Source organism: Aquarana catesbeiana, linkage group LG05, assembly GCF_042186555.1.
Source record: "Aquarana catesbeiana isolate 2022-GZ linkage group LG05, ASM4218655v1, whole genome shotgun sequence".
In the NCBI taxonomy this organism is placed as follows: Eukaryota; Metazoa; Chordata; class Amphibia; order Anura; family Ranidae; genus Aquarana; species Aquarana catesbeiana.
In genome coordinates this window covers 645,727,528-645,745,402 of record NC_133328.1, presented here as the reverse complement: position 1 = coordinate 645,745,402, position 17,875 = coordinate 645,727,528, and the positions used below count along the sequence as shown (strand labels likewise).

The 17,875-nt window shown below is 45.6% G+C and overlaps 1 protein-coding gene across 1 annotated transcript in view; it reads right to left on the bottom strand.

Moving 5' to 3' along the window:
* LOC141145645 (unconventional myosin-Ig-like) overlaps window positions 1-17,875 on the bottom strand; it is a 238,484-nt gene that overhangs the window by 213,912 nt on the left and 6,697 nt on the right. Inside the window, exon 2 of the mRNA XM_073632482.1 lies at window positions 5,852-6,060. Coding sequence (XP_073488583.1) covers window positions 5,852-6,060 — 209 coding nt within the window. The remainder of the gene's footprint in view (window positions 1-5,851; window positions 6,061-17,875) is intronic.

The following is a 17,875-nucleotide window of genomic DNA, read 5'->3' as shown; positions in this document are numbered from 1 at the left end:
GCGATGGGGGGAGGGTACAGAGGTAGAGATAGTCAGTGTGGAACATATTCCAGAGGATAGTATTGGGGGCATTAATGGTAGGTTGACTAAAGCACATAAACCCGAGGTAAGTATAGTAACAAGTCCTAGTTGCAATCTCAGAACACCCAATAAGAGGATAGTATGCGACCGGTCTAAACTACGCGGCATGTTCACCAATGCCAGGAGCCTTGCGGATAAGATGGTTGAACTAGAGATACTGTTGTACGAGGAGGATTTGGATTTTGTGGGAATTTCAGAGACCTGGTTCAACAGCTCTCATGATTGGCTGACAACCATTCAAGGGTATACCCTTTATTGCAGGGATAGGGAGGGTAAAAAAGGGGGAGGGGTATGCCTATATATCAAGAATAATGTACAAGTGAGTGTGAGAGATGACATCACTAAGGGAGCTAGGGAGGAGGTGGAATCCTTATGGGTAGAGTTCCAAAGGCATGAAGCTAAGGGGAAAATAATACTGGGAGTATGCTATAGGCACCCTAACCTGAGGGAGGAAGTGGAGACGGATCTCCTATCACAAGTTGGATTAGCAGCAAGGATGGGAAGTGTTATCATAATGGGGGATTTTAATTATCCAGACATAGACTGGGCGGAGGGAACCGCGCATTCATTTAAGGCTCGCCAGTTCCTTAATGTCCTAAAGGTTCCTAAGGACAATTTCATGGTTCAGATGTTAGATGCACCAACTAGAAATAAAGCGGATCTAAAACTGGATCTACTGATTACCATCAATACAGACCTGATCACGGATGTGGAAATAAGGGGCAATTTAGGTAACAGCGATCACAGGTCAATTGGCTTCAGTATAAATCACAAATAGGAAACATAAGGGGAATACAAAGACACTGAATTTCAAAAGAGCCAACTTCCCTAACCTACGAACCTTGCTAGAAGCCATGAATTGGGATAAAATCTTAGGAACAAAGAACACGGAGGAGAGATGGGTTTGCTTTAACCTCCCTGGCGGTTTTCCCGAGTGTGGCTCGGGGTTAAAATTCAGGACCATTAGCGGTAACCCCGAGCCACACTCGGGATTACATTGCAGGATCCTGGTGTGGCTTTACTTACCTTGTCCCCGGGATCCTGCGATGTCCCCCGCTGTGTCCGTGTGCTCTGTCCTCGTTTGAAGCCTCTCCTTGCCAGGCTCCGTTCCCTGCAGGCGTCGCGACGCATGGGGGCGGAGCCTGGCGGCAAATTCAAAAAAATTTCAAAATCATAACACATACAGTACTGTAATCTTACAGATTACAGTACTGTATGAAATGATTTCACATCCCTTTTGTCCCCAGTGCTTTGGCCCATGCCCTGCATGCAGTTTTATATGATATATACTGTTCTTTCTGCCTGGAAACTGGAGATTGTCCATAGCAACCAAAAAGTGTCCCTTTACGTCAAAAGTGGCTTTAGACCATCTAGAAAACAGCGATAGTAAATTAGAACACTTGCAGAATTGAGCGATAGTGAATCGTGGGGAAATTTATTTTATTACTATTTATTTTTATTTTTTTAAATTATTTATTTTTATTTATTATATTATAATTTATGTTTTTGTGTTTCAAACTTTATCATACCCGGGATATCTACTAGACTCTGGTTTGGACAGATCTAAGTGTGTTATTGTTAAGAATTACAGACCTACAATATAAAACGCCAAATTTCCATGCAAAATAATTGTACCGCTTTCAGCGCCTAAAATCCGAAATAATCATACCGCCAGGGAGGTTAAGAGCATATTAAATAAGTGCATTAGCCAATGCTTCCCATTGGGTAATAAATTAAAAAGAGCGAACAAAAGTCCTGGATGGCTTAACTCCAATGTAAAAATGCATATAAAAGCAAAGGAGAAGGCCTTCAAAAAATACGAGGTTGAGGGATCATCATCAGCGTTCAGACTTTATAAAGAATGCAACAAGAAATGTAAGGGTGCAATTAGGACGGCTAAGATAGAACATGAAAGACACATAGCGGAGGAGAGCAAAAAAAAATCCCAAGAAATTCTTTAAGTATGTAAACAGTAAAAAAGGGAGAACAGACCATATTGGCCCCATAAAGAATGAGGAATAAATATCAAAAAGGTTGGAGGTGTAATTAAAATAACTCATCTGCTAGGGTCAGCCAACATCCCAAATGTAATACAAACAAAATTTTCCCCAGAGAGGGTGGGACTTTAGAGGCATAGATTGTCAAACAAAAAATAAATTTTATTTAAACAATGTGTCAAAAAGGTATTACAGAGAAATTTTTGTTTTATCACATATCATAGGTACAAAAAATGATTAAAATGTTGCTAACTATGCATAAAACTTTCAAGTGTACGGTGTCTCCAGAAATCTCAGAGGAACAAAATACACCCAAAATGTAATCACATGTAAACATTCAATGTCCACCTTTTTTTCATCAGACAGGAACTCATCTTTTTTATCTCAACCTATTGATTCATCCTATTTTGGCCCTTGGCCATACTGCCCTGACGCTGGTTGCTCTTTGGATGCATGGTTACATGTACAATACTATTGCATATCAGATTATCCCTGAAGAAGGAGTGTGGAACACTCCGTAACGCGTAGGTTTCATCGAATGTTTACATGTGATTACATTTTGGGTGTATTTTGTTCCTCTGAGATTTCTGGAGACACCGTACACTCGAAAGTTTTATGCATAGTTAGCAACATTTTAATAATTTTTTGTACCTATGATATGTGATAAAACAAAAATTTCTCTGTAATACCTTTTTGACACATTGTTTAAATAACATTTAATTTTGTTTGACAATCTATGCCTCTAAAGTTCCACCCTCTCTGGGGAAAATTTTGTTTGTATAAAGAATGAGGAAGGACATCTGGTTACAAAGGATGGGGAGATGGCGAAGGTATTGAATTTATTCTTCTCTTCATTCTTCACGAGGGAATCGGGGGGCTTCAGTAACCAAAACTGCAGTGTTTATCCTCATGACACAACACAGGAAGCACCTCCATGGCTAACAGAGGACAGAATTAAAATTAGACTTGGGAAATGTAACTTTAATAAATCACCGGGACCAGATGGCTTGCACCCGAGGGTACTTAGGGAACTCAGTCAAGTAATTGCCAGACCATTGTTCCTAATTTTTACTGACAGTCTACTGACTGGAATGGTACCAGCTGATTGGAGAAAAGCCAATGTAGCACCAGTATTTAAAAATGGCCTGAAATACATCCCTGGGAATTACAGACCAGTTAGCCTAACATCAATAGTATGTAAACTCTTTAGGGGAAAAGGTACTATATACAACATTTTAGTAATGAGAACGGTATCATTAGCGGTAATCAGCATGGATTCATGAAGAATCGTTCTTGCCAAACCAATCTATTAACCTTCTATGAGGAGGTGAGTTGCCATCTAGATAAAGGAAGGCCCGTAGACGTGGTGTATCTGGATTTTGCAAAAGCATTTGACACAGTTCCCCATAAACGTTTACTGTACAAAATAGGGTCCGTTGGCATGGACCATAGGGTGAGTACATGGATTCAAAATTGGCTACAAGGGCGAGTTCAGAGGGTGGTGATAAATGGGGAGTACTTGGAATGGTCAGGGGTGGGTAGTGGGGTCCCCCAGGGTTCTGTGCTGGGACCAATTCTATTTAATTTGTTCATAAACGACCTGGAGGATGGGGTAAACAGTTCAATCTCTGTATTTACGGACAATACTAAGCTAAGCAGGGCAATAACTTCTCCGCAGGATGTGGAAACCTTGCAAGAAGATCTGAACAAATTAATGGGGGAGGGGCGACTACATGGCAAATGAGGTTCAATGTAGAAAAATGTAAAATAATGCATTTGGGTGGCAAAAATATGGATGCAATCTATAGACTGGGGGGAAAACCTCTGGGGGGAATCTAGGATGGAAAAGGACCTGGGGGTCCTAGTAGATGATAGGCTGAGCAATGGCATACAATGCCAAGCTGCTGCTAACAAAGCAAACAGAATATTGGCATTAAAAAGGGGATCAACTCATATCGTTTTATCTCAACAGAGATAAAACGATAATTCTCCCGCTCTACTAGACTCTGGTCCGGCCGCACCTGGAGTATGCTGTCCAGTTCTGGGCACCAGTCCTCAGGAAGGTTGTATTGGAAATGGAGCGAGTAAAAAAAAGGGCAACAAAGCTAATAAAGGGTCTGGAGAATCTTAGTTATGAGGAAAAGTTGCGAGCACTGAACTTATTCTCTCTGGAGAAGAGACCCTTGAGAGGGGATATGATTTCAATTTATAAATACCGTACTGGTGACCCCACAATAGGGAGAAAACTTTTCCGTGTAAGGAAATTTAATAAGACACGTGGCCATTCACTAAAATTATTAGAAAAGAGTTTTTACCTTAAACTACGTAAAGGGTTCTTTACTGTAAGAGCATTAAGGATGTGGAATTCCCTTCCACAGGCGGTGGTCTCAGCGGGGAGCATCAATAGTTTCAAAAAACTATTAAATAAGCACCTGAACGACCGGAACATACAGGGATATACAATGTAATACTGACATATAATCACAAACATAGGTTGGACTTGATGGACTTGTGCCTTTTTTTAACCTTACCTACTATGTAACTATGTGATGGCCAAGACTTATCTGCCTTGACAAGATGGCCAAGACCTATCTACCTTGATGTGATGGCCGAGGCCTTTCTGCCCTGACAAGATGACAAAGACCTATCTGTCTTGACGTAATGGCCATTGGCCAATACTTATCTACCTTGATGTGATGGCCAAGTTCTATCTGCTTTGACATGATGGCCAATACCTATCTACCTTGATGTGATGGCCAAGTTCTATCTGCTTTGACATGATGGCCAATACCTATCTACCTTGATGTGATGGCCAAGGCCTGTCTGCCTTCACAAGGTGGCCATGATCAATATGCTGTGATATGATGGCCAAGACCTATCTACCTTGATGTGATTGCTAAAGCCTGTCTGCCTTGACAAGATGGCCAAGATCTATCTGCCTTGACATGATGGCCAAGATCTATCTGCCTCAAAATGATAGCCAAGAAGACCTATCTGTTTTGACGTGATGGCCAAGGCCTATATACCTTGATGTGATGGCTAAGGTCTATCTGCCTTGACATGATGGTCAAGATCTATCTGCCTTGACATGATGGCCAAGATCTATCTGCCTTGACATGATAGCCAAGACCTATCTGCTTAGACGTGATGGCCAAGGCCTATCTACCTTGATGTGATGGCCACGATCTATCTGCCTTGACATGATGGTCAAGATCTATCTGCCTTGACGTGATGGTTAAGATCTGTCTGCCTTGACGTGATGGCCTAGATCTGTCTGCCTTGACATGATGGCCAATATCTATCTACCTTGACATGATGGCCAAGATCTTGGCCAAGCTGTTTTTAATAACCTGCAGCGCAAGGATCTCCCTGCTTTTGAGCCTGGTAGCTTGGTAGTGATATTTGGTGCTGTCACTGCTGTACTGCTCCCTGTTCTCCTTGCTGGCGAGGAAGCTATACCTGAGAAATCACTAGTACCCCAACATATATCAGTTCACCAAAGCAAAGCCACCACCAACACAGAGACAGACAGTGCAGAACAAGGCATAGTTAGTCAGTAATGGGGACAATATCAGCTGTGAGGGGTCCACAGGTAATACTGGTGACTGGGCAGCATTCACAAAACAGGTCTTCTTTAAGCCACCCGTAAAATGCATAAGTGGCCTCTGTTGACTCCCATGCTGCATATAAATTGCAATTTCTTATACATTCCCCTTAGACGGGTATATCTTTACTGGTGAGTCTTCTAATAGTGATTGCCAGTTACCGTCTACCTGAGATAACAATGCATGTGTCCCTCGCCCGGCGTTTCATGGCCTTGTATGCTGCGTCAGCAACGGCGTACAGGTGCGGAGGTCTCTCGTACAGCTCTCTCCCACGGTAATATTCGATCATTTCTTTCCCATACAGGTCCATGGGTTTATACGGGTTTACAGACACCACCACTTCTCCAATGTACGTGTAGATTCTCCCGCGCTCAAACCTGCGGAGACACGAAATGGCAAATTAACATTGAGGGAACCAGAGACTATAAATAGTCATAAGAGTCACAGGTAAAAGCCAAAGAAATTCTGCAGAAATGAAGATATTGGAGATAAAATTCCTCTCGGGCCCGTACGTGTGCCCCCATACCAAGTGGTTTGCTATGAGGGCACTTGGAAGGGGGATGAAGCAGAGAGCCCCAGCAGGGGACCCGAGAAGAGGAGGATCGGAGCTGCAAAACCATCACAGAGCAAGTAAGTAATAACGTGTTTGTTATTTAATTATTTTTATTATTATTTGTAAATATACACTCACCGCCCACTTTATTAGGTACACCTGTTCAATTGCTGGGTAACACAAACTGCTAATCAGCCAATCACATGGCAGCAACTCAATGCATTTAGGAATCTAGATGTGGTGAAGACAACTTGTTGAAGTTCAAAACCGAGCATCAGAATGGGGAAGAAAGGGGATCTCGGTGACTTTGAACGTGGCGTGGTTGTTGGTGGCAGACGGGCTGGTCTGAGTATTTCTGGGATTTGCACACACGACCATCTCTCGGGTTTACAGAGAATGGTGGGGAAAAGAGAAAATATCCAGTGAGCGGCAGTTGTGTGGAGGAGAATGCCTTGTTGATATCAGAGGAGAATGGGCAGACTGGTGCCAGATGATAGAAAGGCAACAGTAACTGAAATAACCTCTCGTTACATCCAAGGTATGCAGAATACCATCTCTGAACACACAACACATCCAACCTTGAAGCGGATTGGCTACAGCAGCAGAAGACCACACCGGGTGCCACTCTTGTCAGATAAGAACAGGAAACTGAGGCTACAATTGGCACAGGATCACCAAGATTGGACAATAGAAGATTGGAAAAACGTTGCCTGGTCTGAGGAGTCTGGATTTCAGCTGCGACATTCAGATGGTGGGGTCAGAACTTGGCTCATGGATCCATCCTGCCTTGTATCACCGGTTCAGGCTGGTGGTGGGGGTGTAATGGTGTGGGGGATGGGCACAGATTGGGCCCCTTAGTACCAATTGATCATGGTTTAATCACCACGGCCTACCTGAGTATTGTTGCTGACCATGTCCATCCCTTTATGACTACAGTGTCCCCATCTTCTGATGGCTCCTTCCAGCAGGATAATGCACCATGTCACAAAGCTCCAATCATCTCACCACTGGACAATGAGGTCCCTGTACTCCAATGGCCTCCACACTCACCACATCTCATCCAATAGAGGACCTTTGGCATGTGGGGGAACAGGAGATTGGCATCATGGATGTGCGGCCGACAAATCTGCAGCAACTGTGTGATGCCATCATGTCACTATGGAGCAAAATCTCTGAGGAACGTTTCCAACACCTTGTTGTATCTATGCCACCAAGAATAAGGGCAAAAGGGGGTCCAACCCGCTACTAGCATGGAGGACCTTATAAAGGGGGTCCAACCAGCTACTAGCAAGAGGGACCTAATAAAGGGGGTCCAACCCACTACTAGCAAGAGGGACCTAATAAAGGGGGTCCAACCCACTACTAGCAAGGGGGACCTAATAAAGTGGCTGTTGAGGGTTTAGCGCCACCATCTTCTGTGGTGCAGCACATCAGAATGGGGCTGTAAGGAATACAATGACACTGTGTTTTGATTGTTTCCAGATAAGACTGGTGGTGATGGTTCTCGGGAAGTGACGTCATTCTTATGGGACTGTACTGCGGTTACTTTGTGGTCGGTACAGAACGAGCAACCTGAAAAACAGACTTTATAATCCTGAGAGCCGAATGTCCCATGATCCTCTGCAGCAGCATCATGTATGCTCAGCGGCAAAGTATCTTTAAAATGGTTACATCATGTGACCGGTCCGACTGTCCCTGGCAATAGCGGAACTCGGTGAAAGTTTTTCTGAGTCACCATTGATTGGCTCATCCTGCGGTGTCCCCAGTGGGGAGCCACTCAGGAAATGTCCCACACTTATCTTCAGACCTCTGACTGCATCTCCTTCTGCCAGCTGGACGATCGTCTGCTTCCTGCAGATGTTATACCATCCACCCCGCTCCACCCTTCTACAGTATAAAACACAATGCACCCCCCTCCACCCTTCTATAGAACATCATCCACCCCGCTCCACCCTTCTATAGAACATCATCCACCCCGCTCCACCCTTCTATAGAACATCATCCACCCCCCACCACCCTTCTATAGAACACCATCCACCCTGCTCCACCCTTCTATAGTATAAAACACAATGCACCCCCTCCACCCTTCTATAGAACATCATCCACCCCGCTCCACCCTTCTATAGAACATCATCCACCCCCCTCCACCTTTCTATAGAACATCATCCACCCCCCTCCACCTTTCTATAGAACATCATCCACCCCCCTCCACCCTTCTATAGAACATCATCCACCCCGCTCCACCTTTCTATAGAACATCATCCACCCCCCTCCACCCTTCTATAGAACATCATCCACCCCCCTCCACCCTTCTATAGAACATCATCCACCCCCCTCCACCCTTCTATAGAACACCATCCACCCCCCTCCACCCTTCTATAGAACATCATCCACCCCCCCTCCACCCTTCTATAGAACACCATCCACTCCACTCCACCCTTCTATAGAACATCATCCACCCCGCTCCACCTTTCTATAGAACATCATCCACCCCCCTCCACCCTTCTATAGAACACCATCCACCCCCCACCACCCTTCTATAGAACACCATCCACCCCACTCCACCCTTCTACAGTATAAAACACAATGCACCCCCCTCCACCCTTCTATAGAACATCATCCACCCCGCTCCACCCTTCTATAGAACATCATCCACCCCGCTCCACCTTTCTATAGAACATCATCCACCCCCCTCCACCCTTCTATAGAACATCATCCACCCCCCTCCACCCTTCTATAGAACACCATCCACCCCCCTCCACCCTTCTATAGAACATCATCCACCCCCCCTCCACCCTTCTATAGAACACCATCCACTCCACTCCACCCTTCTATAGAACACCATCCACCCCCTCCACCCTTCTATAGAACACCATCCACTCCACTCCACCCTTCTATAGAACACCATCCACTCCACCCTTCTATAGAACACCATCCACCCCCTCCACCCTTCTATAGAACACCATCCACCCCGCTCCACCTTTCTATAGAACATCATCCACCCCCCTCCACCCTTCTATAGAACACCATCCACCCCCCTCCACCCTTCTATAGAACATCATCCACCCCGCTCCACCCTTCTACAGTATAAAACACAATGCACCCCCCTCCACCCTTCTATAGAACATCATCCACCCCGCTCCACCCTTCTATAGAACATCATCCACCCCCCTCCACCCTTCTATAGAACATCATCCACTCCACTCCACCCTTCTATAGAACACCATCCACCCCCTCCACCCTTCTATAGAACACCATCCACCCCGCTCCACCCTTCTATAGAACACCATCCACCCCCTCCACCCTTCTATAGAACACCATCCACTCCACTCCACCCTTCTATAGAACACCATCCACCCCCCTCCACCCTTCTATAGAACACCATCCACCCCCTCCACCCTTCTATAGAACACCATCCACCCCCTCCACCCTTCTATAGAACACAATCCACTCCACTCCACCCTTCTATAGAACACCATCCACTCCACCCTTCTATAGAACACTATCCACCCCCTCCACCCTTCTATAGAACACCATCCACTCCACTTCACCCTTCTATAGAACATCATCCACCCCCCTCCACCCTTTTATAGAACATCATCCACCCCCCTCCACCCTTCTATAGAACATCATCCACCCCGCTCCACCCTTCTACAGTATAAAACACAATGCACCCCCCTCCACCCTTCTATAGAACATCATCCACCCCGCTCCACCCTTCTACAGTATAAAACACAATGCACCCCCCTCCACCCTTCTATAGAACATCATCCACCCCGCTCCACCCTTCTATAGAACATCATCCACCCCGCTCCACCCTTCTATAGAACATCATCCACCCCGCTCCACCCTTCTATAGAATATCATCCACCCCGCTCCACCTTTCTATAGAACATCATCCACCACCCCCCACCCTTCTACAGAACACCATCCACCCCCTCCACCCTTCTATAGAACACCATCCACTCCACTCCACCCTTCTATAGAACATCATCCACCCCCCTCCACCCTTCTATAGAACACCATCCACCCCACTCCACCCTTCTATAGAACACCATCCACCCCCCTCCACCCTTCTATAGAACACCATCCACCCCCTCCACCCTTCTATAGAACACCATCCACCCCCCTCCACCCTTCTATAGAACACCATCCACCCCCCTCCACCCTTCTATAAAACACCATCCACCCCGCTTCACCCTTCTTTATGTAGCGATTTCCCGGCCCTCTAGAGGCCTAATGATGACCTCCAGAGTCCGGTAGAGCTGACATCCTTCTGGGTAGAGTGGGTTACAAGGCATGGTGGGTGTAATACAAGCTGAAGTGATGGGTGCCAGACACTTTTTGAATGCAAAGAGATTTATTGTCTCTTGAACAAGAACTGTTGGGAGGGTTGGGGTTAGGACACCCTTAAGTAGATGCAATGATAATTGGCAGACTCCGAGATTTCTATAGGTAGACAGCTATACAGGGAAAGGTCTCCAGCCGGATACCACATCTGTATAGGTATCGCTGTCTCCTATGGCAACACATCTTGTAACAGTCACTAACGTTGATTGTACTTAACTATTGGTAACACAGAATAGTTCTCCTCGCACGCTACAGTCTCTCACTGTAGGTCATCCTTCACTCACTGAGCTCCCAGTCTCTCATTAGAATCTCAGGCCCAATCGCCACTGGATTCCCTGAGCTCTTCCACTTCCATTACTCGGTATCTTCCTCAAGCGTCACCCCCGCTTCCCTGCTGGGTCCCTGGCTTGGCACTCACTGATGCGCCTCAAGCGTCGCCTCTGCTGTCCCGCTGGGTCCCTAGCTTGGCACTTGTTGAAGTTTTCCCACTTCTTCACCGTCCCCGGCTGGTGAGAAGACCGCTCTGGTACTTGCTCCAGCTTACTCACAATGGTCTCCGGTAACAAGGTAGAAGGTACCTTAGTGGTGACAGCTTCCCCCTCTACCTCCGACCTCAACTGGTTTCCCGTCCGGCTGAAACGTTACTCTCGGTTGGACTCCAATCCTGCAGTCCCAACTCTGCGCTGCTTCTCCTGCTTTTGGATAGGCCCTCAGACAGCCTAGCAGCCAGATGTCCCCGGGATAGACCACAGGCTTCCGGCTAGCAGCCCGGGGCAGCATAACACACGTCCACCCAGACAGCCGTCCAGGTGGCAGAGACCCCCAATCACCTGACTAAACCCCCGCCAATTGGCTAAGACACCCCATCCATTCATAACCTGAGCTTACTAAGCCCTTGTATATCTAATGTCACCAGAAGAGAGAAAGTGCAGCAAGTCCAGAACTAGAGAGGAATCAGTGGATCTACTAACAATTAACCAGGGCAACTACTGCCTGGCAAACTAAATTTACTTAGCAACCCTGCCTAAACACCAGGGCACTATATCCTCCCCCTGCCTAGGAAACTACGTCTCAGAGTTGCAAGAAAAGAATTTAACTCTCAAGCCTGAGACTGGATGTTCTGACAAAACTTATCTAATAACAAGACATGTGGTGTACCACATAAAAAAAACAACAGTGTATATACATAGGCAAGTGGCATTTCACATAAGGGCATATAAATAGCAGATAATATGTACAATTTTACATGTGGTGTACCACCCGAACAATATAAAAGGAGAAAATATAAAACAGTAGCCTTACATCCTATCTATTATGTACAAATAGAAAAATATTAGCTTGGTTATAAAATCTGAAGTCACAGTATCTCCTTAGCCAAGGAAGACGCGATGGGTGCAGGAACACCGAACATAGATTTGTTAGAGAACCTTAGTGAACAAACAGCATGATGAAGGCCAAGGAACACACCAGACAGGTCAGGGATAAAGTTGCGGAGGAGTTTAAAGCAGGGAAATTCCCCACATTTTGTCATATTACAACCAAAAACGTAAATGTATTTTATTGGGATTTTATGTGATAGACCAACACAAAGTGGCACATAATTGTGAAGTGGAAGGAAAATGATAAATGATACAAATAAATATGTGAAAAGTGTGTGTGTGTGGGGGGGTACATTTGTATGGCGCCCCCCGGAGTCAATACTTTGTAGAACCCCCTTTCTCTACAAGTCTTTTTGGGGATGTCTCTACCAGCTTTGCACATCTAGAGAGGACATTTCTGCCCATTCTTCTTTGCAGAATATCTCAAGCTCTGTCAGATTGGATGGAGAGCGTCTGTGAAAAGCAATTTTCAAGTCTTGGCATAGATTATCAATGTGATTTAGGTCTGGACTGTGACTAGGCCATTCTAACACATGAATATGCTTTGATCTAAACCATTCCATTGTAGCTCTGGCTGTATCTTTAGGGTCGTTGTCCTGCTGGAAGGTGAACCTCCGCCCCAGTCTTAAGTCTCGGAGTCTAACAGGTTTTCTTCTAAGATTGCCCTGTATTTGTCTCCATCCATCTTCCCATCAACTCTGACCAGCTTCCCTGTCTCTGCTGAAGAAAAGCATCCCCACCACATGATGCTGCCACCACCATGTTTCACGGTAGGGATGGTGTGTTCAGGGTGATGTGCAGTGTTAGTTTTCCCCCACACATAGCGTTTTGCTTTTAGGCCAAAAAGTTGAATTTTGGTCTCATGTGACCAGATCACCTTCTTCCACATGTTTGCTGTGTCCTCCACATGGCTTCTCACAAACTACAAACAGGACTTCTTATGACTTTCTTTCACCAATGTCTTTCTTCTTGTCACTCTTCCATAAAGGGCAGATTTGTGGAGAACACGACTAATAGTTGTCCTGTGGACAGATTCTCCCACCTGAGCTGTGGATCTCTGCAGCTCCTCCAGAGTTACCATGGACCTCTTGGCTCTTCTCTGATGAATGCTCTCCTTGCCCGGCCGGTCAGTTTAGGTGGACGGCCATGTCTTGGTAGGTTTGCAGTTGGGCCATACTCTTTCCATTTTCCGATGATGGATTGAACAGAGCTCTGGGAGATGTTCAAAGCTTGGGAGATTTTTTTTTTAACCGAACCCTGCTTTATACTTCTCCACAACTTTATCCCTGACCTGTCTGGTGTGTTCCTTGGCCTTCATGATGCTGTTTGTTCACTAAGGCTCTCTAACAAACCTCTGAGGGCTTCATAGAACAGCTGTATTTATACTGAGATTAAATTACACACAGGTGGACTCTATTTACTAATTATGTGACTTCTGAAGGCAATTGGTTCCACTAGATTTTAGTTAGGGGTATCAGAGTAAAGGGGGCTGAATACAAATGCCCCCCACGCTTTTCACATATTTATTTGTAAAACATTTCAAAACCATTTATCATTTTCCTTCCACTTCACAATTATGAGGCACTTTGTGTTGGTCTATCACATAAAATCCCAATAAAATACATTTACGTTTTTGGTTGTAACATGACAAAATGTGGAAAATTTCAAGGGGTATGAATACTTTTTCAAGGCACTGTAGATGGTGACCCTGGATGATGCCTGAACAAAGATGGCACCGTCCTTCTGGCAGGAAGTGTACTATGATCTCTGTGAGAGGTAACAAATGCCTGGTGGTGTCTCACTTACTATCTATCATGCATGATATATCTGATGCTAGGTCTGCTTTGAAGAGACCCTGTCATCATCAGCTTAAAAAAAATCAGATAAAAACACAGGAAAAATAATGTGATTTTGAACTTGCTGGAACATGTGCCTACTCCAGGAAGAGTCATTTCCCTAGCACACTCCCCTCCCTCCATGTCATAGTTCTCTCCTCTTCTGGGAGGGTCTAATTATTGTCTGTGCTGGCCCAGCTCCCCCACCCCTCCCCTCCCCTCCCCTTTTATATAGCTGCTGGGGAGGAGGGGAGGGGAAATAACATAGAGAGCCCCTTGATTGACAGCTCTCAGGTTTTCAAATGTCTACACAAGGGAGGCTTTTACAAGGAAATAACATGCATACAATATATTTATTGCTCATATATACTTAAGGGGGAAGATTGTAAAGGATCACCTTGTAAAACAAGCCATTCCGTTTAAAATAGAAATAAAAGGCAAAAAAATTGTGTATAGATTAAAAAAAACTATTATAAACATCTTTTTTCCCTTTTTTATAAGTGATCACATTCCCTCTGTTCTCAGCTGCATAAGAGCTGGGGGAGGAGAAACAGCAGCACACTGAGCTTCTCTGTGAATAGCTGTTTGGGGGGGGGGGGTGTCAGGACAAGTCTGAACATTGGAGGAGAGCACACTGGTTCTCAACACAGCTAGAGAACTGACCACGGTGTGCTCTCCTCCTTAGTGTGGTCAGTTTTCAATAGGAAGGCAGAGGGAATATATCAGGAATATGAAGTGTAGGGGGTAACAAACACCATTGTTGTGGGACAACGTCATATGAGGCCATCACAAGAACACACTCCCTCGTTAACCGATCACTACACAGCCCACTGCCAGTGTCATGTGATCACTGTGACCAATCACAGCAGACCACATGACAGTTGTAAACAATGAACGGCTTCTTTTCATTCCATTTATTGTGTACAGGTGTGCTACTAGCTGTGATTGGTCACAGTGATCACATGGTACAAACAGGGCCAGTCACAGCCCATCTGTACCATGTGATTAGCTGTGACCAATCACAACAATAGACAGTGTCTACACACTGTCATTCAGAAAAAAAGATTTGCTTATAGCAGTGAAATAACCAAACTTAATGTAAAAAAAAAAAAAAAAAAAAAAAGCTCAATTCCCCAGAGTGGCGCTGTGTTACTATGGTAACAATGTATTCCTCTGGTCACGATATGTTAAAAAAAAAATGCAAAAAAAGAAAAGAATAGAAAAACAAAGTAGGCTCATTACCATGTGATCAGCTGTGTCCGATCGCAGCTGATCACAGTGTAAACAGGAAGAGCCGATTATCGACTTTTCCTCCACTTACACTGACAGAAGTGAGTAGAGGAGAGACGATCGACTGCTCTCATGACAGGAGGGGTCTGTGCTCATTGATTATCAGTGCAGCCCCCTTGAAGATGCCCACCCGTGCCCACCAGGGATGTCAATCAGTGCCCAACAGAGGTGCCAATCAGTGTTCATCAGTAATGCCTGCCAGTGCCTCCTGATCAATGCTGCCTATCAGAGCCATCTATCAGTGCCCATCAGTGTCACCTCTAAGTGCCCATCAGTGTCACCTATCAATGTCCATCAGTGCTGCATATCAGTGCCACCAATCAGTGCCACTTATCAGTGCTCATCAGTGCCGCCTATCAGTGCCCATCAGTGCCTCCTTATCAGTGCCCATCACTTCTGCCTATCAATGCCCATCAGTACTGCATATCAGTGCCACCAATCAGTACCCATCAGTGGCACCTATCAGTGCCCATCAGTGCCACCTATTAGTGCCTTCTTATCAGTGCCCATCACTGTCACCTATCAGTGCCCATCAGTGCTGCATATCAGTGCCACCTATCAGTGCTCATCAGTGCCACCTATCAGTGCCCATCAGTGCCTCCTTATCAGTGCCCATCACTTCCGCCTATCAATGCCCATCAGTGCTGCATATCAGTGCCACCAATCAGTACCCATCAGTGCCACCCTTTAAGTGCCCATCAGTGCCACCCATCAGTGCTCATCAGTGCTGCATATCAGTGCCACCCATCAGTGCCCATTAGTGCCTCCTTATCAGTGCCCATTACTACCGCCTATCAATGCCTATCAGTGCTGCATATCAGTGCCACCTATAAGTGCCCATCAGTGCCTGTCAATGCCACCTATGAGTGCCCATCACTGTCGCCTATCAGTGCCCATCAGTGCTGGCATATCAGTGCCTCCTCATCAGTGCCCATCAGTGAAGGAGAAAACATACTTCTTTATAAAAATTTACAGCAGAAACAAAGGAAAACTTTTTTTTTTTTCAAAATTTTCGGTCATTTTGTAATTTCTTTAGCAAACAATAAAAACCACCAGTAGTGATCAAATAACGCCAAAAGAAAGCTTTCTATGTGTGAAAAAAATGATAAAAATGTCATTTGGGTACATTGTTGCATGACGGCGCAATTGTCATTTAAAATGCGACAGCGCCGAAAGCTGAAAATTGGCCTGGGCAGGAAGGGGAAGAGAGTTTCCCGGTATTGAAGGGGTTAAGTAACAAGAAAGAAGTATCAGTATAAAATGATCTCATTTCACCGAAGATAATTTCCCACACAGACCGCCAATCTCTCTGTCATATCAGAAGACTGCGATGGCAATCGGCGTGATAAAAGCGGGCGTAACACAACGGTCTGCAGGACCCCGTGCTGCCTGTCAACTCCCAGGGACAATAACAGCTTCATGGTTTAGGAAATACTAAATAACAAATGATGACGATGTAACTATTTACAAACACTGGGGGTTATTTACTAAAGGTAAATCCACTTTACACTACAAGTGCAAACTACAAGTGCAAAGTGCACTTGAAATTGCACTGAAGTGGATTTGCCTTTTGTAAATAAGCCCCAAAGTCTATTATTTGGGAAACATTGTAACAGGGAAGTGAAAGCAATGAGTACTTGAGATGTGCTGATTAAGGATGAGGTTCTGGTTGGAGCCAAACTTATATTCACCCTGAATCCAAATGTTATACCGAGTTCACCCAACCACCCAACTGTCCCAGGTTTCACCTTCATTTCACCGTTTTCTCTTCCCCCTGTTTTCTCCCACACCCCTCTTTTTGCCACCCCCACCCCCGACACATACATTTCTCCTTTCCTGGACCTACTGTTTTATGACGGAACCGTCCAGCACCCAACTTGGGTGCATCCATCAGTATACAGCTTCCTCTAGATTGGACCCAGGAACCAGGTATTATTATAGCTGAATCTTTTTTTTTTTGAAAAGCCAGTGGCGTGCAAAACACACCCAATAACTTCCACCCGGTGCCAAAAAAAGTGCACACACATAAAGAGTGAAACACAAAAACGTGCAACGGGTGTTTACACTGCTCCTCCACTAGGGAAGAACCTTACCCTGAACGCCCGGGGCGTTAGGCTCCAGACGGGGACTGAGGTACTTCACTTGGGTCCATTTGGCCGAAACCAGATGGACCCCCGTTCTCTGGAAGGTCTGCCGAAACAGACCTACCCAAGTACTAGGTGGGACTCCCCCGAAGGGAGACCCCATGAGAGAGGGCGAACCAAGTCAAAAGGCCTATTGTCCAACCCTCCCGAGACTTTCAGGGTAGGCCCAAGGACCCACACCCTACTCGTCACACTGTGACAAACGTATATACACATCAAACAAAAAAATACAAAAAAGTGACAAACAGAAAGTGGGGAGAAGGAAGGTGGGAGAGTGAAAAGTGACCATTCTGTAACACAATGGCTGGCCCTCCGGCCAGGAATAAAAATTTGCCCTGGTCCTAGCCAAAAGGCTCGGCCCTAGAGGCAGGTGCAAAAAACGTGTGTTGTGGTGAAGTGACCATGGTGCCGAAACACCATGACTGTACGGCACCCCCTGAACTGCCACTTCAGGAGCACATTCACCACTGGCTTTTCATTCAACCCTAACCACCAGCCCAGACCACAACAGCCCCCTCCCCAGCCAGGAAAGCCTGAAGTTCTGGAAGCTTGGTGAGAGCCCTTTACCATCAGGCCTCACCGTCATTCCATCCCTCCTACCTAATTACATTCGGGAAATACTAACTGCTCCCCCGGTGGGA